This window comes from Manacus candei, unplaced genomic scaffold (genome assembly GCF_025592945.1).
Source record: "Manacus candei isolate 608988 ecotype Guabito, Panama unplaced genomic scaffold, ASM2559294v1 h1tg000048l, whole genome shotgun sequence".
Lineage (NCBI taxonomy): Eukaryota > Metazoa > Chordata > Aves > Passeriformes > Pipridae > Manacus > Manacus candei.
Window position 1 is genome coordinate 14,237,562 of NW_026138096.1, and position 20,306 is coordinate 14,257,867.

Sequence of the window (20,306 nt, forward strand, 5' to 3'; positions counted from 1 at the left end):
GAAATGCTTTTAGTGCAATGTTAGTGGAAATAATTTAATTCCAAAGGATTTCATTGCCAGGTTTATTTTTGAGAGCGTCGCTCGCGCGAGCGAACTTTCGTCGGAGAGATCCTGGAATAGCCATAAATGTAAATGGGAATTAGTTTTTGACTGAGCTAATCCAGTTCCATGCTTTGTGAAGAGCTAATAAATACCTTCCAAGTGGATGCAAAGGTTGATATCCAGAATTTTGTGTTTCATTTTTTATTCTGTACAAGTTTGACTCGCAGAGAACGTGGAATTTCGAGCCCAGCACAGCTCAGACGTTGATCTTTAATCATTGCTGTTATCAGCACAGGTTGTGTTTTCTGATATATTTTAGTGACTGGGAATAAATATAACTACCAAAAAAACAAAACAAAAAAACCACCCCATTTATTAAAAAATGTGTTTTCTTTTTTAGGTGTGAAGTCGAAAACAGATATCAGGGAAATCCTCTCAAAGGAACGTGTTACTGTGAGTACCTCTGGGATTGTGTTTGCAGATAAAAAAATGTGCTTGAAGTTTAAAACACTTTGTTTCAGTTGTCTTAGCCTGTGTTTAAAATATGGGGGATTAAGGGAAGGACTGAAAAACAGCTCGAAAAAAGCTTAATTTTTCTGAAAAGTATTGTTTAAAGAGAATGAAAATGCTTTTCTTGATAAGGTCTGTGTGATGATTGGAGCGTTTGAACAAAGTTTTGGATGTTTCTCACGTGACTGAGATGAAATCTGGTCTTTTGGAGAACACTCTCAAATAGATAAAACCCGAAGAGTTTTTATAAGTGCAAAATGCTCTTTATTTTAAATTCTGATCCTTGTTAAAACGGGCTTCAGAACTGCCACGTTTCCTCGGAATGGAACAGTTGGATTCCCGTGCAATTCCAGGAGATCCTTTGCCAAGACTCGACTTACTTGGTGGAAACTCTCCAGGTTGTGTTTGCAAATATTAGCAATGAGCAGCAGCCTGGCAGGGGTGGAGAGATGGAATCTTGAATTCCATGAAGTCACCAACGGTGGGTTTGTCCAGCACAGAAATGCTCAATGGGCAGGTTTTGGCTAATTTGGGTTCTGCTTGTGTGGCCAAACGAGGGCATTGGTGGTTCCTCATGACAATCTCCGTGCAAGGATGACCAGATTTGTTGCAGGGTTGGTAAAATGGACAAAAAAACAGGGAAAAGGCAGAATATTCCAACTCTGGAAGAATCTTGTGCTGTACAGATCCAGCCTGGCTTGGTTTCATTCCTTGAAGATTTCCTGGTGCTCTGCTGTGGATAGACATCAGGTTGTCTGACTTTCTCTATCCACAGGGGATCTCCAGGAGGCAGAGAGAGAAAAATAGCACCTGGTGTATAATTTCCTATTCCTCATTGCTTGGAATGTTCTTGCACAGCTTCAGGAATGTGGACAAGTCAGAATATGGTGTTCAAGTAATAATAAATGTTAGCATAAATAAGGATGCTGAGACTGGTGGATGCATCCCCAAAACTGGCTGTTGATTATCCCCCAGCCCAAGCAAACATGAGCATGGAAGGACATCCAGGCAGACCAAAAACTGCTCCTGGAATGCCTGGGTGGGATGTATTCCAGGCAAGATGGGAGCTGAATCCATCAACAACCAGCTGCTCTATAAAAATCCTCCCAGTAAAGTCCACTGATGCACAGAAACTTGTCATGAGGGGGAACTTTGTCCCCTGCCAAGTGGGAATTGCACATCCCTTTAATTTTCCTGCTGTCCCTTTAGATCATGGAGGTGTTGCAGGCTGGAAAAGTCAATATCTTGGCACATTTTTTACAGTGTGTTTTTACAATATTTAGGCATGAACTTCCATTCAGAGCAGCTCTTGGCTTGCAAATCTGAGCCACCTCTTTCCCTCTCCAGGGTTTTTTGCCCCTTGTGTGGCATCATACACTGACTGGGGGTTGTTCCTAACACTGTGGTGGCTCCTAGTTGTCCAAAAATCCCTTCAGTGGCATCATGCCTTGCTCTGCAGGACTTGTTTTATTCCAGGAGGTGGGATAACCGTGTCCCTGTGTTCCTTACAGACACTCTCCTCATCGACTATCAGTTCACCTTCAGCCTGTCCCAGGAGGACGATCGTTACTACACCGCAATCAACTTTGTGGCCACGCCTGAAGAGGTGCATTTTCCACTTTTCCCTTTCAGCATTGTCCCTTGGGTGTCCCTCTTCTCTCCTCCTGGCCATGGAAGCTGTGGATTGTCACAGCTCTGGGGGTCTCCAGGTGTAGGCTGGTCATGTGGAAGGTGTTTCCAACCTCCACGGAGCAACCGGAGCTTTATGGCCCGGCCTTGGCTGTGCAGTCCCAAATTTTCATGGGAAAATTTCATGAGGATCCACAGTTCATTCTTTCCAGTTGTTTGAACAACTTCTGAGCCACTCCTGTTCTGTGGAATTACAGAATCATGGGATGGTTTGGGTTGGAAGGGACTTTAAAGGCCACCTTGTTCCCGTGGGCAGGGACACCTTCCACTAGCCCAGGTTGCTCCAGCCTGGCTTTGGACACTTCCAGGGATCCAGGGGCAGCCACAGCTTCTCTGGGCAACCTGGGCCAGGGCCTCACCCTCACAGACAATTCCTTCCCAATATCCCATCTATCCCTGCCTTCTGGCACTGGGAAGCCATTCCCTGTGTCCTGTCCCTCCATCCCTTGTCCCCAGTCCCTCTCCAGCTCTCCTGGAGCCCCTTCAGGCCCTGCCAGGGGCTCTCAGCTCTCCCTGGAGCCTTCTCTTCTCCAGGGGAACCCCCCCAACTCTCCCAGCCTGGCTCCAGAGCTGAGATGTTTTGCTTGTTTTCACCCCAGATCTTGTGTTTCAATTCTTCCTGTCACATTCTTTGCTCTCCTTTCAGCAAATGCAGTGTTTAGTTTTTTTGCTTGATGTATTTTCTTCAGGTAAATAACAAATTCCAAGATAATTTCTTTTGTAGCAAAGATTTGTTGGGAAACTATGCAGTCAAACTGCTTATCCTAAAAATGGGGATGTCTTTTTGTGTTTCCTTCCTGCAGCAAAACAGAGACCTGGACATGTTCATCAATGCATCCAAAAACTTCAACCTCAACATCACTTGGTCCACAAGTTTTGCAGGTAAAGTGAGCCTGATTTGAGTTCCTTGGCAGCTTGTTTCAGTTATCAGTTTCTGACAAACACAAATTTAATTAGGAAAACATTTTTTTTTTTAACCTCTGTACTTGATATATAATGTCCTTAAATTCTGGGCCTGAAGGAGGAGGTGAAATTTTTAAAAAAAACCCTCTTTTCCATGTTAGTAGTGCATTTTGGAAACCTAAGAAGGTGCAATTTTGATTTATAATAATGCAGCATTTTGGCACACAGTGATTTAGATATTGCAGTGCAGCTAAAAAAGAGTAATTTCTGAAGGAATAGTTAATTTTTTACCATTAGAATTCAGGCCGATTTGCCCTTTTGTTCTTTATTTTAAACACACATCAACACTTTTTTTCTTGCTCCTTCCTAAACCAGCTGGCACACAGGCAGGGGAGGAAATTCCAGTTGTTTCCAGAACCAATATAAAAGAGTACAAGGACAGTTTCTCCAACGAGAAGTTCGATTTCCGCAACAACCCCAACATCACCTTCTTTGTTTACGTCAGCAACTTCACCTGGCCCATAAAAATCCAGGTAAGAGCTACTCATTTGTGTGGAATTCTTTAAAAGTGCCTTTTTTTTTTTATTTTTGGTGACACTTTGCTGTGCTTTGAGTTGTCCAAGCTGCACCAGCCTTGGTGGAATCCCACAGCAGGCAGAGCTGGATGTTCTGGATAAGAGGGAAAAGGTGTGAGGAGTCTTCTGGTGCTGCCTCAGCCCAGTGGGGTCTGAAAATGTGCTGGGAAATAAAGTGAGATGCTCAGTTATTAAGGGCTTTAACAAGGTGTCTGACTCTGAATGTGGAGTTACTGATGTTGAATAGAAAGAGGGATGAAGTTAAAACCCAAACCTGGAATGTGGAGGCAGAAGAAAAGCAAATATCAGCTGCCTGTGAGCTCAGAGTGATGTGGGGCTTCTCTGAAGGACAAAAATCCTTCCAGGGCTGGGACAGAGATCATGGAATGGTTTGGGTTGGGAGGGACCTTAAAGCTCATCCAGTGCCACCCCCTGCCATGGGCAGGGACACCTCCCACCAGCCCAGGTTGCTCCAAGCCCCTTCCAACTTGGAACACCTCCAGGGATGGGGAATCCACAGATCTCAAATAAGGCCTGGCATTTCTGACTTCTTATTTAAGAAGTTTGATCAAACATGGGAACCCAGATTCTTCCATCTTCACCCTTGCCCAGCCCAGTATGATGTGAAAGCTGAGAGTTCACCTTGAAGTTCTTGCTGTTCCTGACATTCAGTCCCACAGACTCCCACTCCCTGATAACACTGAGCAAAGGCATGAGATCCACCTGGAAAAAAACTCCTCCTTGAGCTATAATGACATTTTTCAACTTATTCCCTTAATTTTTAAAAATACATTAGGAATACCTGTGGAACTTCTGCGTCACCTTCTGGTAAAGACAGAGGGTTTGAAGTGTTCAGGAAACTTTTTGTTGTTGGTGGCAGGCCGTGGATTGGAGAGGCTCACTTTGGACTGCTTTTGACTTCTTTTTAATGCCTTTTACAGTTTTGATAATAGTTTGCCAACTGGAGAGTTTTGACTTTACAAATTGTTGAACTCTTAGTTTGTTTAGTTTATTTAGTCCTGATTTTTAGATGTGGAGGAGTTGGCAAGAGCTGCAGGGTCAAGCCTTGGTGTCATTGGATACTCAAGCAGCAAGTACTAAACCTCATTTTCATTGAAATACTCCTGTAGTAGTGGAAGTAACATCTGTGTAGAAAGGTTGACACTTGTGTAGTGGTTTATTTAAATATTTGAGCTTCTCTTTTATCAAATTCACAGTCACAGACGTCCAAAAAAAAATCATATTTTATTTAACTTACAGGTTATTTTGACTGATAGTTGATTTTCCATAATCAGTGCTGGACTGAGTCTTATCCTGATTTATTACTTTATCCTGATTTATTACTTTATCCTGATTTATTACTTTATCCTGATTTATTACTTTATTATTTTAGTAATAAATAAAGTTCTTGCTGCAGAACTGTGGTAATACTTTGTAGATGTTTCAGAGCAGTGCTGCGTCCTCTCCCTGAAGCTCTCCTACTCCAGTCTCCATCCACCTGCACTGACAGGGAATTTCTGGCTTTTCCTGTGCCAGTGTTGTTGAGCTTAAATGTCCCCTCCACCTCCTCCTTTGGCAGCTCAAACTCCTGCTTTCCCTGGATGAATTTGGACAGGTCATATCCTCTGGAAACCTTCCCTGTTTGTTTTCTGGCCTAAGCAGGACAAACCCTAATGGTCTTTTCCTGTGGAACAGGTTATTCAGGTTCAGTTGCTTCCTTTGTTTTCCCTCTGTGCTTCCAGGTGTTTGTCTCTCTTGTACAGTTTTGATCATGGGGATCAGGATCTGACCAAGGCCAACCTGGCCTTGGACACTTCCAGGGATCCAGGGGCAGCCACAGCTTCTCTTGGCAAACTGGGACAGGGCCTCCCCACCCTCACAGCCAACAATTCCTTCCCAATATCCCATCTATCCCTGCCCTCTGGCACTGGGAAGCCATTCCCTGTGTCCTGTCCCTCCCTGCCTTGTCCCCAGTCCCTCTCCAGCTCTCCTGGAGCCCCTTCAGGCCCTGCCAGGGGCTCTCAGCTCTCCCTGGAGCCTTCTCTTCTCCAGGGGAACCCCCCCAGCTCTCCCAGCCTGGCTCCAGAGCAGAGGGGCTCCAGCCCTGGCAGCATCTCTGGGGCCTCCTCTGGACTCTCTGAGGACATGAATGTACCAGTCAGTGTCCAAATGCCATCTTAAACTAACTTCTGTCCTCTTTAAACCACTCTAATTCTTGAAATGATCTTCACCACCTTCCTGTCATGCAGGAATTCCCAGTGTATTGATATCCATAATGAAGAATTCCCAGTGTATTGATATCCATAATGAGGTTGGGATTGGCTCAGCTGTACTTCTTAGGTCTTTACAATAAATAATTCTTCCAGACAGGAAACAGTGGACTGGAATGGCACAGGTGACTGTTGGCACCTCCAGTGCTTTGTTTGCACCTCATTCCAATTTTTCATTTGCTCATTAAGTTCTTTTATTCAATGTTCCCCTTGAGGAACTTCGTGTACCCTTGAGGTCTTGGGAGGATGAATGTTTAGATTCTCCCTCCTCCTCAAAATACAAATTTTAAATGTTCCACAGATCCATGCTCAGCTGCTGGACTGCTTTGACAGCCTCATTCCAGAGAGGATATTATTCCATGTGCCATGTCTTTTGGAGATGGGATGGGTGCTGTCTGCTTTCCCTGGGTTAGAACCCATCAAAACATTGGAGTTCTGTCTCCACTGTGGTTGTATCTCTTACAACCTCAACCCCGTGACACACTTTGCCTTCCACCCATGTTCATGTCCTTATTCCCCTCTTAATTCAGTGTTAAGCTTGGTTTTATCAAGCTCTCCTTACAGGATCTCTTCCCTTTCCCTCCTGGTCTCCTTTGCTTGGATACCTGAAACATCTCCTGCTCTTCTGTTTTCATTTGCTGAGCTCTGGCACAGCTTGACTTCTGGCACTTCTTATTTTGTCTCCCTGCCCCTTGCTGGCTTTAAAGCCATTGCTAATCAATCCTTTCCTGTCCATAACACACATTCTCTTTAATTGATCCTAATGTCCTTTTTGAGGTTAGTTCTGAGGACGCAGCTTTCAAATAGCTTTACATCTCTGACCTGAGAGAAAGACTTGGATGGCAGCTTTGCCATCCCTCATCTCCTCAGCCCACTTGATTTTACTGTTTGATTTAATTTCTCATGGTTAAAGAGTGAACTTGGATTCTCTTACAACACTTAACCTCTTTTTATCCCTAATTTAATAGGAATGTGCCTGTGTGCACTCAATCCAAGGTAATGTTTTATCACCAGCTCTTCTTAATGCCCTTGTTACTTGCCAAAACAAAGCCTAAAATAGCAACAGCTCTTACTCATGGAGACTTCTTCACCCTTTTTTGTGGAGCCTGGCAGTGATATCACATCCAGGAATGTGTGGTCCTTAGGATTTCTCTTCAGTTCTCAGCCAAAAACCAAGATTCACCGTGTCCTTCCAGGTCTTGTGCAATGTTCTGTGGTGGATTGAACTTCCCTGAGTTCCAATCTCTGTTCCTACCTGTCCTTTCTCTGCCTCTTCCTTACGTGCTTTCCCTATTTTTTTAATTTTTGAGAAGTCTTGGCTCTCTGGAGTTTCTCTTCAGTGTGATAAAACAGGAGTTAAATCATGGGATGGACTTCTGGGACAAAGATTTTTTTGAGGAAATGCCCAGAGAAGCTGTGGCTGCTCCATCCCTTGAATTGCCCAGGCAACCTGGGCTAGTGGAATATGTCCCTTCCCATGGCAGGGGCTTGGAATTAGGTCACCTCTAAGGTCCCTTCCAACCCAAACCATTCTGTGATTCCATGATTTTAAGACTTCCCAGTGCTCAGTCCTTGACTCATCCCATGCTCTGTTCCTCTCAGGAATACTTTTGACTCAGATCTTTCCCATCTTCCATCTCTCATTTCTTTTTCCAAGCTGTTCATCCCTTATTTCCCTGCAGAAAAGTCCCTGTGCTTTGGGGTTCAGCCCTTCAGGGCAAAGTGGCTCCTTAATTAAAGCAGGATACAAACTGTTCCCTGATCTCCCAGCCTGACTCCTTCAGTTTTCCTCATTGCAGCTCCACTGTTAAACTTTCTCTCAGCTACAGAACGTGTTTCAACTTCCCTTTGGAAAGCAGAGTGGTTTTAATGGCAGGAATGTGATGAAATCTGGGAAATTCTGCTCCTGCCAGGCTGCTGGGAATGATTCTGTCTCAGCTCACACGTGTTTGGGTTGTTCCTGGGCAGGGCAAAAATGTCCAAATCATATTTTTGTTTTTTTTCTTTGTTTGCATATACTAGTAAACAGTCATTTTACACCCCCTCATTTCTCCTGGCTTATCTTCAATTTCAATACAACAAGTGTATTTAAACGTGAGATTTGTTTGTCTATACAAAGCCTTGCAGCATAAAACTTCAGCAGTGTAGTTTTTACTGCAAAACAACCCTACAATCCACTTTTTTTTTTCTTTAAAGAGCAGAAACCTTATCCTGAAGTCCTTGATTGAAATCTTGCCTCCCTTTCCCTCTCTTTGCCTGTTAAAATCTGCACTTGGAAAGTATAAATGCTCTTTTGTGTCAGAGACATGTCCCTGCCAATGCTCAATTCTGGCTGTTTTCCCCCCCCCTTTCTTGCTCCACCTCTTTCCAAACCACTTCAGTTCATTCCTTTTTTCACGTATATGGGTTTAGGATGTCTCTCCCTGCCTGTTCAATGACTTGAAATGATTATTTAGTGGAAGAATTAAAGCAGCAAAATGCAGAAAGCCTTCAAAACGCAGCAATGCTCTTCCTGAGGAAGGAATTCCCTGGAAAGCCTTACCTTGCCAAGCTTTTCCTGAAAATCCAGGTAAGGTCTTGTCACAGCCAGCTGGATATTTCCTTTCTTTGCTTTGTGGCTCCTCTGCTCCAGACTTTGGCCACACTGAATTCCTGAGCATTCAGCAAACATTCCTTATCTTCCCTCAAACTGGGAATGCACCCTTTGGAAAAGGACATCAGTGGGTGTTGAAGGGTTGATGTTTTTCTCTAGTCACTTCAACGTAATAAAACTTTTTCCCCCATTATTTTTCCCTGTTTTCCTGATCTTCCTCCTGAGTTTGCTTTGTTACTCTTCCCAAATTTAACTCGGGGTAGAAAAGAGTTCTGGACTATAAATAAACACAAAAAGAAGCAAAGAAATTCAGTGCAGAAGCTTTCAGAGGAGTTCCCTTCACGGGTTTCAGTCCAGGCAAAACTCCCTGCCAGGTGAGAGCTGGGAATTCTGGAGCTGACAAGTGGTTAATGGTGAGAATTTGAAACTCTCTTTGAAACCTGTGGAAATGGCAGCACTTTTATCACTCTCTAAACTGGTTTTTCTTTATCTGGAGCAGGTTCCAGTGAGTGAGTCCCTCCCCTGAGTGCACAGGGGTGAAATTAGAGCTGCTAATAGAGCAAATCCACCCCCTTTTTAATGTCTCTGAGCTTTCTGCTCTGTTACAATTTACTGCTGCTGGTGTTTGCTGCCACTCACTAAACAGAAATCTCTGGTTTTGTCTTCTTTCTTACCCAAACTATTGTTTATATTCATTAACGTTCTCTCCCATTTGATTTCAGATTTTTTTTTGTTTTCCCTCCCAGATTCACATCCTTGAAGCCTCTTGCATTGATCTCTATTTTCTGAGAATATCTGAGGCATTTTTAGGAGCTGATTTAAGGCAAACCCAGTTTGTAATTGTATCATTAACTGGCAATTGCCTCCTGTCTTTCCCTTCGTGGTGCTTGAAGTATTTTGATTTGAAACGTTAATTACCAACCAAATGCTTCAAGGAACAAAAAAAAGGAGCTGAAGGAATTTTGCAGCCTCTTGCATACAGAATATTCCACTTGAAAAATCGTGGTAGATGTTCACTCTAGATTATTTTCTTGGCAATTCAGCATCATGTGGGGCTTCAAAAAAGCACCACAGTGACCACGGGGCATCGCTGCACGTGCAGTGGTGGAGGCTGGAGCAGCATCCACAGCTCCCACTGGCTGAGGAGGATTTTGGGAACCAGTGGGAAACATCCAAGTCACTGATATTGTTGCCTTCCACTCTGATTTCATGAAGGCTGTGATGGAAAAATACCTCAAATTGCCTCTGCTGTCTCCAGTTTTAGTTTTTCCCACTTCTTTCCGGCTTCTTCCAGTTGATTTCTTTCTGGGGTGGTTGATTTATACAGTCTCCTTTAAATCTTTATTCCTTTCACAGAATGGACAGGGCTGGAAGGGACCTTAAAATCCATCTGTGGATTGTTTGATTCAGTCACATCACGTGTTGTCATAACCATTTTCTCCATTCCAAATGTGTTGTTTACCCCGATAGGACAATGTTGGTGAACCCCCTCAAAGTGTTGAATTGCTCTCTGGTTCACCCCCTGAAAGGGTGAGTGGTGAAGGAAAGGTGGGAACAATTCAGCTCCTTTCAGTTGATTGTTGTTGCTGAGGAGCTGCCAAAAGTTCAAGTGTAGAAACTGTAACAAATGGGAGACCTGGGAAATTAAGGAGAGGCTTTAAATGTGCTGTAATTAAAGAAGGATTTGGTTTGTGGTGACTATGACTTTTTTGTCCTGGATGACTGTGTCTGGACTGGCACAGAGAATCATGGAATCATGGAATGGTTTGGGTTGGAAGGACCTTAAAGAACATCCAGTCCCACCCCCTGCCATGGGCAGGGACACCTTCCACTATCCTACATTGCTTCAACCTGGTCTTGGACACTTCCAGGGATCCAGGGGCAGCCACAGCTTCTCTGCCCAACCTGTACCAGGGCCTCCCCACCCTCCCAGCCAGCAATTTCTTCCCAATATCCCATCTAACTCAAAGGCACTTAACCCTTGCCTGGATGTGGTGCAACCTCAGTCCCTTTGGCTGGAGGTTGTGGCTTCAAAAACCCCCAAAAAACTGCTCACACCAAACTTTCCCTGGGTGTTGTGTTGGGGGGGGATTTTTATCATGGACTCATGGACTCATGGAATGATTTGGGTTGGAAGGGAGATGAAGATCTCATTCCACCCCCTTGCCATGGGCAGGGACATCTTCCACTATCCCAGATTGCTCCAACCTGGCCTTGGACACTTCCAGGGATCCAGGGGCAGCCACAGCTTCTCTGGGCAACCTGTGCCAGGGCCTCCCCACTCTCCCAACCAGCAATTCCTTCCCACTATCCCATCTAACCCTGCCCTCTGGCACTGGGAAGCCATTCCCTATGTCCTGTCCCTCTATCCCTTGTCCCCAGTCCCTCTCCAGCTCTCCTGGAGCCCCTTTAGGCCCTGCCAGGGGCTCTCAGCTCTCCCTGGAGCCTTCTCTTCTCCAGGGGAACCCCCGCAGCTCTCCCAGCCTGGCTCCATAGGAGAAATCCATGGGTGCCACAGCTCCAGCTGTGCAGATCCACAGTGTACACCATCCCAGGGAATGTGGGATGTCATTGTCAGCTCCAGAGCCCTCGGCTGATGTGCTTTCAGTGACCCCCCTTCACTCAGGGCCCTCCCTCTCTGCCTTCTGCACTTTTCTTACCATTTCCATGATGTCTGCATCCAACTTTGGAAGGAAAATGCTCATTTTAGTGCTCTGGAGAAGAGCTGCTCTGCTGCACTGAGTAGGATTTCCCACAGATGTGAGATCTGCTCCCAATAATCCTTTCGGAGCTGCCACTTCCTTGGATCCGAGTGCTTTGTGTATTAAACCTGTGGCTACTAATTTTTTACAACCTTTTCTTCTTTCCTGAGCTGTTCTGAGGGAACAGCCAAAGCTCTGTTGATTCCCAGGCATCAAAAAGCTTCCCTGCCTCTTTCTCTGCATCCCAAGGATTTTCCATGGGATTGTGTTACAGGCACTAATTGCCTCCTTTGACCTGGGAAAGTTTTCCCACTGGGTTTCCAGCGATGTGCTGACAATGTCTGTAGGAATGTAAGAGGGCACATTCCCTTCACATCTCCTTGGCTTTGCAGAGCTGGGAATAACACTGGAAATGGGTCTTTCCTGTAAGCCAGGAGATATTTCCTGTGTTAATATATAGGAGCTATGTGCTGCTGGTGCTGGATTTTGGAGCCAGGATGAATTAACTAGACTGGGATTCTCCCAAGGAATGGGTCTTGTTTTCTCTCTTAGCTGAACGTGGCTATTTATGTGGAAAATAGTAGCCAGTACCTTCCAAAGTGCCAGGAATTACATTCCTGAGAAGACTCCCAATCAGACAAAGCTGTTGCTCTGATCTTTGTCATCATTTATTTTAATATTCCATCACTCTCCTGTCCTGCAGATACTGCAACCCTCCCAAATTCTCATTTTTCAAAGGAAAGCTCCTTCATTAAAGCAGTTTTGGGTTGAATTTCTTCCTCTGATGCTCTTCCCCATCACCCTGCTATTTTTATTGGCAGCTCAAACAGGTGCTCTGCATTAGTGAGGATCTTAATACCAGTTTCAGTTAAGCTTTAATTTTACTTGCCATTCCATGTTTAATGTGGTTCAGGAGGCATTTGCTTTCTTGCAGAGCTAAATGATGGATGACACTTGGGAAGCTTTGAGGTACCTCAGCTCCTGCCAGGGGAGGGAGATGGTTACCCCAAAACAGAGCTGGAGGAATAGCTGATCCCACACTTCCAGCTTCCTTGGATTTGAGGCTTTCAACCTCTTTAAGGTGATTTAAGGAATATTTCCAGCAGTGGTGCTCTCTGGGCTTCCCTTTTGAGGTTTGCAAGGTTTTGATAATTCCCGGAATAAGATGGAGCCAAGGAACCATCCCCCAGTTAAAAAGCAGGGCCTGAACTGGCTCTTAATTCCCTGATTCCTCTCTGGAGGAGGCATTTGGTGTTTGATACAGGGCATAAATATCCCCATGGAGGTTTCCAGCCTTTCCCTAAATTAATACCATTCTCTAATTGGAGGCTCATGGAACGAGAGCTCTTGGGGAGGGTGAAGGCAGAGAAAAAGCGTCTTTGTTGTCGGCCAAAGAGAATAAAACACATTCAGATAGGTGGTGATTGCTTTGATAAAATAATCATGGAGGCTTGAAATCATCCTGAGGGGGCTGATCCTGCCAGGTCCTCCCTGTGCCTCGTGCATCTTTAACGAGGCCGAGATGTAGGTGCGGAGATAAAATCGCCCTCAGCTCGCTGGGACCCTCCTTTTCCAAAAATGTTCCTTCTTCTCTTGCTTCTGGAAGCACCACCATGCCAGAGTTGTTTGCTAATGATGTCCCTTGCCTTTCTCCAGCTCTTCAGCAGGTGCTTTCTGAGCAGAGCTCTCCCTGCCCCTCTCTCTCTCTCTCTCTTGCTGTGTGAGGGGTTCGCCTCAGAAACCCGGCGACGGGACGTAAATCAATTTGTTAATCTGATGAAATCTGCTGTTGAATGTAATTACTTTTGGAGACATGCAATTATGGGCTGATTTTTTTTTTTTCAGAGCAGCCAAACTGACATCTTGTGCTGGGGTGGGGGTGGGAAGATTTAAACCACCCTGGTTAAATGGGCCTTTAAAACATGAAACAGCTGCTTGTGTTTTATCTGCTCCCGCCGCCTCGATTTTGGCACCAGCCATTGACATTTTTCTCCTTTTAGAAGTTGTTCCCTCTCAGATTAAGTAATATTTTTGTTTAGCAGGTTCTTAAATGCTCAGAAAGGAGGATTTCTCTCCAAGGCACTTAAACCCTTGCCTGGATGTGGTGCAGCCTCAGTCCCTTTGACTGGAGGTCGTGGCTGCAGAAACCCCCAAAAAACTGCTCACACCAAACTTTCCCCTGGTGTTGTGTTGGGGGAGGATTTTTATCATGGATTCATGGAATGATTTGGTTTGGAAGGGAGATGAAGGATCATCTCATTCCACCCCCCTGCCATGGGCAGGGACACCTTCCACTAGGCCAGATTGCTCCAACCTGGCCTTGGACACTTCCAGGGATCCAGGGGCAGCCACAGCTTCTCTGCCCAACCTGTGCCAGGGCCTCCCCACCCTCCCAGCCAGGAATTCCTTCCCAATATCCCATCTAGCCCTGCCCTCTGGCACTGGGAAGCCATTCCCTGTGTCCTGTCCCTCCATCCCTTATCCCAAGTCCCTTTCCAGCTCTCCTGGAGCCCCTTTAGGCCCTGCAAGGAGCAACCATTGAAACCTTGGGGTTTTACATCCCCAGCTTGAGGAGTTTCTGGGGATGAACTGTACTGACTCACATACCCTTTGTGAGGTTTATTGGAATATTTTCATACAACATTGGAAGTCTGTTCGTGTGGCTGCTGCAAAACTTTAGCTGCATAAATAAGGAAAAAGTTCCAGGAGAGCAGAGATCCAGCCTGAGATCCAGATTTAATAATACCACCAGGATTTCTTAGGATGTGTTTTTTCCAGCTCTGACAGTAAGATATGTATGGATTGCCTTTACTTTTAAGGAAGCTGATTTTTTTTTTTGTTCTCCTCCTGTTTAAAATGCAGGGCTGGAAAAACATAATAACTAAAAAAAAAATGCAGAATTAATTTTCTATGGAAGCAAAGTCCGAATTAGGCATTAATTTCTCCTGGGTGAGGCAGGGGCTGGTTGCTTGGAGTTGCTGTGCTGAATAACTCCTGAAAACACCAGAACCCACCATGGAATGGGAATGTAAACCTGAAATTCAAATATATTTCATAAAACGAGCCCTGTGAGCCATTGCAGGGGAGCTTTTATGGCCACCAAAGAATGAGATGCATTTCTTTGTGCAAAAGCTTATTTAAAGAGTCAAAGCACAGTGAGCAGAGTTAATGAAGAGGAGAAAAGTGTGTTGGCAATAAAATCAAAGAAGCCACAGGCTCAAATGTGACAGTAGATCCAGCCTGGCTGAAACCACGAGGGAAAAACAGATCCAGGACTAACAGAGGGTGACAAATCCAAAAGCCTGTGGCTTCTTCAGCTCCCAGACACGGAGACAGAGCCTCCAGCACTGCACCAAAAGCTCTCAGCTGGCTCTGTGGGGCTGCTTTGGGGGGAAAAAACATTCCTGGAATGTCCTAAAACCTGCCTTTTCTCTCATTCGCTTTCCTGACTTTGTATTATTAAGATTTGAGGGGTTTTTACTGCTCCCAGCAGTGTTGGGGTCAGGGCAGTGTGGGACTGTCACAGCCCTGGATAACAGTAAATTTCTGGCATAATTAGTTTTTTTGTTGTTCCCCCCCCACAAAATTGATTATTTTTAATGTATTTGTCCTTAATTGTGAGTGTCACGTGTAGTTATTTCTTTAAACAGTCTTGTTTTGCCTGCAGGACCAGCACCATCCTCCTTCCCACTCCTGGACCCAAAGTATCAGTAGATTCCATGAATATTTTGACTGTGAGGATTGAAATAAATTTGTCATTTCAGTATTTTACTGGGAGATCCTTCAGGACAAAATGGTGAATGACCTGTTCTAGAAATCCTTTAGTGACAGCCAGTGACCACCTGGGCTTTTTAATGCCAATACAAGAGAGGTGGTTCATTTTTCCCCACCCGGCACAGTTATTTTTCACATTAAGATTTCTTGAACACCAAGCCATAGCCAAAGCTCTCAACAAATAAACCCTTGATGAATAAAAATAGCCCAGCCCTCTGATTTCTGACTTCATGGCTCTTTAAAACTGATTTTGGAGAATTTGCTGAAAGGAAATTTAGTTGATTTTTTCTTTTTTTTTACTGCCCCTTCCTGTTGTGATGTGACACCAGGTTTGAGACAACTTGTGGCTTCAGGGTTGTGTAACTATGAGAATGTTGCCATTCAAAGGTATTTTTGTTTGGTTATCTATATAAATACATATTTAGTTTGTGGTTGGAACTAGACAATCTTGAAGGTCCCTTCCGAACCAAACCATTCTGTGATCCTATATATTATATATAAAAACATATATCTGCAATTATTTTACTTCTTTATTTGAATTAAGGATGAAAAATCCTTAGGATTTCTCTGGAAGCTTCTGCACGTGGCACGTTGCAAACCTGTTGTGCTCCAGGTTGATAAACATGACAAATCCCCCCATGTGATCCTTAGAATTCACAGCTTCCTTAGAGAAGGAGACAGAGCTTGTTTTCCCCATTAATACCAGAGAAACTCTGAGCTCTGTCTTGCATTTATTCCACTGTTTTGTCTGGTCAGAAATGATGCAAGACAGAAGGTTTTGCCCATTTCCATCTGTCAGCTATTTTGCAGCCTAAAAAAAATTAAAAAAAAAAGGGCAAATATGCCTTTAGCTGCTTTCTCCTTCTTTTTATCCCTGACTCCCCCTTGAGTACCCACTTTCCCAGCTCTTTAGGAAAACAACTTTTATTCCTTTTATTGTCATGACCATAAAGCTCATTTTTGCTGGACTTTGAGGGGTCTGAGTGAGGGTTTGAGCTGTTGTGTGCTGGAGTTTTTGAATTTTTTTCCCACCCTGGAAGTCTGCAGGAATAGTTGGGCCGGTGCCGGACATCGCTGAGCCTGCACACAGATGGTGTCAGGGCTCTGCTGGGCACAGAGCCAGGGAATGGGATCCTTCCAAACCCAAATGCAATGGGATCCTTCCCAAATGCATCCCCAGCGCAGCAGCTGGGACTGAGGGAGGTGCTTGAGGATTTGGGACTGGGAGGACTGGAGTGTTTTCCTGCTGGGGACTCACTTTCTGTCTCAGCTTTCAGGGTCTTTGTTTTTTAACCATTTTTTTTCCAAGTATCTCAAAGCTGCCTTGCCTCCAGAACAACTGCTGCAGTCAGAGAATAATGGAATTGTTGAGGTTGGAAAAGCCCTCTGTGATCATCCAGCCCAGGCATCAACCAAGGCCACCACTGACCCCTGTCCCCAAGTGCCACATCCACAGGGATTTGAAATCCCTCCAGGGATGGGGACTCCACCACTGCCCTGGGCAGCTGTGCCAGTGTTGGACAGCCCTTTCCATGAAGGAATTTTCCCCAATATCCAAACTAAACCTTTTCTGGCACAGTTGGAGGCCGTTCCCTCTCCTCCTGTCCCTTGTTCCCTGGGAGCAGAGCCCGACCCCCCCCCGGGTCCCCCCTCCTGTCAGGGAGTTGCAGAGCCAGAAGGTCCCCCCTGAGCCTCCTTTTCTTCAGGCTGAGCCCCCCCAGCTCCCTCAGCCCCTCCTGCTGCTCCAGCCCCTTCCCAGCTCCGTTCCCTTCCCTGCACACGCTCCAGCCCCTCCATGTCTCTCCTGTCTGAGGGACCCAAAAGAAGAACTGAGTTCAAATAATTCACTGAGGATTCACCGAGAATTCCGAAGAAATCAAATTTTTCTGGCCCTGCCTCATTTTTCCCGTGGCCTTTGGTTGGGTGTCACTGTAACATGGAGCTGTGCAGGGGCTGATCTGAGTTTGCTGTTCCCACTTCCTAGTTATTTCCTGGTGCACTTTAAAATTCAGACGAGCACCACTCTTCACCCCCTGGCTGTTTATTGAGCAAGCACTTCCCCTGTGTCAGATTTGTGGGATAATTCCTGGGATTCAGTGAAATTTGGGGCCACGTCTTGAGCTCTACTTTTAATTTAGGGACAGCCCTGCCCGTGTTCACTCCACAAAACCATCCCAGAGTTCACGTGGGGAGACGAAACACGGATAATTGGCATTTCTGAGCCAACTGCTGCCTGCAGCCAATTAGCTGGCAAGTGACAATTTGTGGCTGCTGCAGAAAGGCAGTGTTGGAATATAAATCGATTTTTTTCACCCTGGTGGAGGTTCAGGAGCGAGGCAGGTTTTATGTTTGCACTGTAGCAAGTGGCTGTGCCGTAAAGCTCAGTGGCTCAGGTGATGTGGCAGCAGGTGAGGAGTCGGTGGTGAATCTCTCTGATCCCTCACCCAGCTCGGAGGGGTTGGGTGTGAAAATCAACTCCGAGGTGGAGATTTTATATTGACACCTTGGAGGGTGTGAATCTGAGCACGGGAGACTCTTCAGCTGCACCAGGGTCTGTCTGAGTTGAGGAGAGATGGATTTGATGGGGGAATTGTTCAGTGAATTTGGTCCAGAGGAGGCCCTGGAGATGCTCCAAGGGCTGGAGCCCCTCTGCTCTGGGGACAGGCTGGGAGAGCTGGGGGGGTTCACCTGGAGAGGAGGAGGCTCCAGGGAGACTTTCCAACACCTTCCAGTGCTTCTGGTGCCCACACACAGCATCAGGTGTATCACAAACTCCCTGGGATCTGCCAGCTCCTGTTGTGTGTCAGAGATTTTCCAAGTTATAATTGATTCCCTTAAGACCCTTCTCTCGAACCTGAGGTTTAACTTCCCTGCCTAGAGAACCTTTCCCTGTGGATCAGGTTGTTCTTGCAGCTTGTGGAGACTTACAGAAGTCAAGGCAGCTTCAGTTTTCTTGCTGACCTACAAATTTGGGTGTAGTTTTTTGCTGTTGATTTAAAATAGGTCTGCGATGCCCCTGAAAGGAAATGTCCTGCCTGGGCGTTGTGATGGGCTGTGGATCCACCCCAAAGCTGTTGGATGGGGCTTGGAGCAACCTGGTCTAGTAAAAGGTGTCCCTGCCCATGGCAGGGGGTTGGAGCTGGATGGTCTTTAAGGTCCCTTCCAACCCAAACCATTCTGGAATTCTGGAGCAGCAGCTGGAGGCAGGTGAGATGTCCTAGGGCTGATTGGCAATAGGTTTTACCCCTGTTTAAGCAATGAATGAGCTTTTAGTGCATCCATGACACCAAGGGGAAGGCTTCACTGTGGGAATTTGAACCACCTGAATGGAGGGGTCTGCAAATAAATATCTTTTTGTGCCTCAGGGGTTGAAGGTCCTGTTGTGGAACTGAGCAGGTAAATCATTTTCTAGACACTACACGGGCCAGCTGGATGACAGATGAGCTTCCCCTTGAGTGTAAGGGGATGATAGGAATATACCTCTGGATTTGGATCTTAATCTGTGTCTGAATCCCATAAATCATCTGCAGAGGTGAACAGATCTTCCATTTTGGAGAGTGTTCCTGGCAGCTGACGTCGCTGAGAGGATTTGAGAGCTGCCTGCCCAAAAAGGATCATCTTGGGGTTTGCTCATCCCTCAGGGAGCAGGGTCAGCTCCAAAATCCCAGCTTTTAAAGGGCTGGAATTTTGAATGAAGAGCTTTTTGCCTTGCTCTCTGCTGCCTTAATGACTTCCTTGGCTCATTAATGACGTTCACAGAACACGTGAAGCGGCATCATGTGGCAGAACCGAGAGCACCCTTCAGGTGGTGCAGCTGGATTGCTGTGTTGACCTGTTTTTCCCTAGAACCTCCCCTCTGAGGCTGTTGGAATTGACTTCCTGCTCCTCTGGAGTGCAGAGCACCAAGCCCAACATGGATTTTGTTTCACTGGAGCACCTTGTGTTTGTGTTTAAAGGAGAATTGGAACAAGGAACGACGTTTCTCTTGAGCAGAAGAGCCATTTCCCTCCACACACCTCTCTATCCTAGAGGGCAAAATGAATATTTTGATGACTTTGGCATCACTCAGGAATACTTAGAGCCCCTTTGTTTTGCAGCAGGTCCTCTGACAGCAGCACAGGCACACTCAGCATTCAGGCCACGGCGCCCTGTTAGTATTGTGTGTCTTCTCCAAGGTCAGGTTGAATCCTTGCCTCTAACCACAGCAAAAAAAGAGACAAGACAGTGCAGTTCCGAGGAAGGAACAGAGGAAGATGTGCAGAAATGGCACCTGCAGCTTGTTTGGCTCTTGGCTTTCTCTCCCTGGCAGCCTGTGGAGCTCCCAGCCTTCCCCTCTTACCTGCTGCTTTTTGCTCGTTAACTTTGGCGCCGGGGCCGGCTTGAAATGAAAAGCCAAAACCAGCCTGAAATCCCTAAATTTCCATGGTTTGCAGGGCTGTGTGGTCCTGCAGACTTTGAAAACACGAGTGCTGTTGCATTCTACCCCCTGCCAGGTGGGGGTAATGGCTGGAGCAGCAGGACCTTTGATATCTCCTGAATTCACAGCAAGCCTCAAGCTCCAGGAGCCCTTTTCATGTTGCGCCTTCTCCCTTGGACTTCTCTGCTTTCTGAAGTTAATTAGACTCTTATTTTTCTCTCTTTTACAGTTCTGTTCTAGGAGCGTGTCCTGTGCAAAATATCCTTTCCAATTTCCCTTTCTCTCATCCCTGAGACAGAGCAGGGATGAAAGGAGAGGCAGCAATGGTGTGAATTGAGTCGCTTTGTGCGGGAGCGAAGAAAGGCAGAAATCCGGCCTGTAAATAATCCTGAATTGTCAGCAGGGAGAGAGAAGTCAGAGAAACGATATTTTCTGTGGTTGATCGTGTTTTCTCAAGCCTTCAGAGACCCAAAATGTCCCAAAATGTGCTGTGAAATAGCCATACTTGCAACATTTTTCTGTGTATCACAGAATCATGGAATGGTTGGGCTTGGAAGGGACCTTAAGAACCATCTCATTCCATGGGCAGGGACACTTTCCACTAGACCAGGTTGCTCCAACCTGGCCTTGGACACTTCCAGGGATCCAGGGGCAGCCACAGCTTCTCTGGGCAACCTGGGACAGGGCCTCCCCACCCTCCCAGCCAACAATTCCTTCCCAGTATCCCATCTTTCCCTGCCTTCTTGCAGTGGGAAGCCATTCCCTGTGTCCTGTCCCTCCATCCCTTATCCCAAGTCCCTCTCCAGCTCTCCTGGTGCTCCTGTAGGTTCT

General features: G+C 45.9%; 1 protein-coding gene across 2 annotated transcripts in view; it reads left to right on the forward strand.

Annotated features, from left to right (window-relative positions):
- Positions 1-20,306, forward strand: part of ATRN (attractin) — a 165,046-nt gene that overhangs the window by 91,166 nt on the left and 53,574 nt on the right. For both annotated transcript variants that reach the window (XR_007906419.1, XM_051798158.1), the window contains exons 21-24: positions 443-495; positions 2,064-2,158; positions 3,045-3,123; positions 3,520-3,677. Coding sequence is in view for 1 of the 2 variants with exons in the window: in XM_051798158.1 (XP_051654118.1) it covers positions 443-495; positions 2,064-2,158; positions 3,045-3,123; positions 3,520-3,677 (385 nt within the window). In the remaining variant the exon portion in view is untranslated. The remainder of the gene's footprint in view (positions 1-442; positions 496-2,063; positions 2,159-3,044; positions 3,124-3,519; positions 3,678-20,306) is intronic.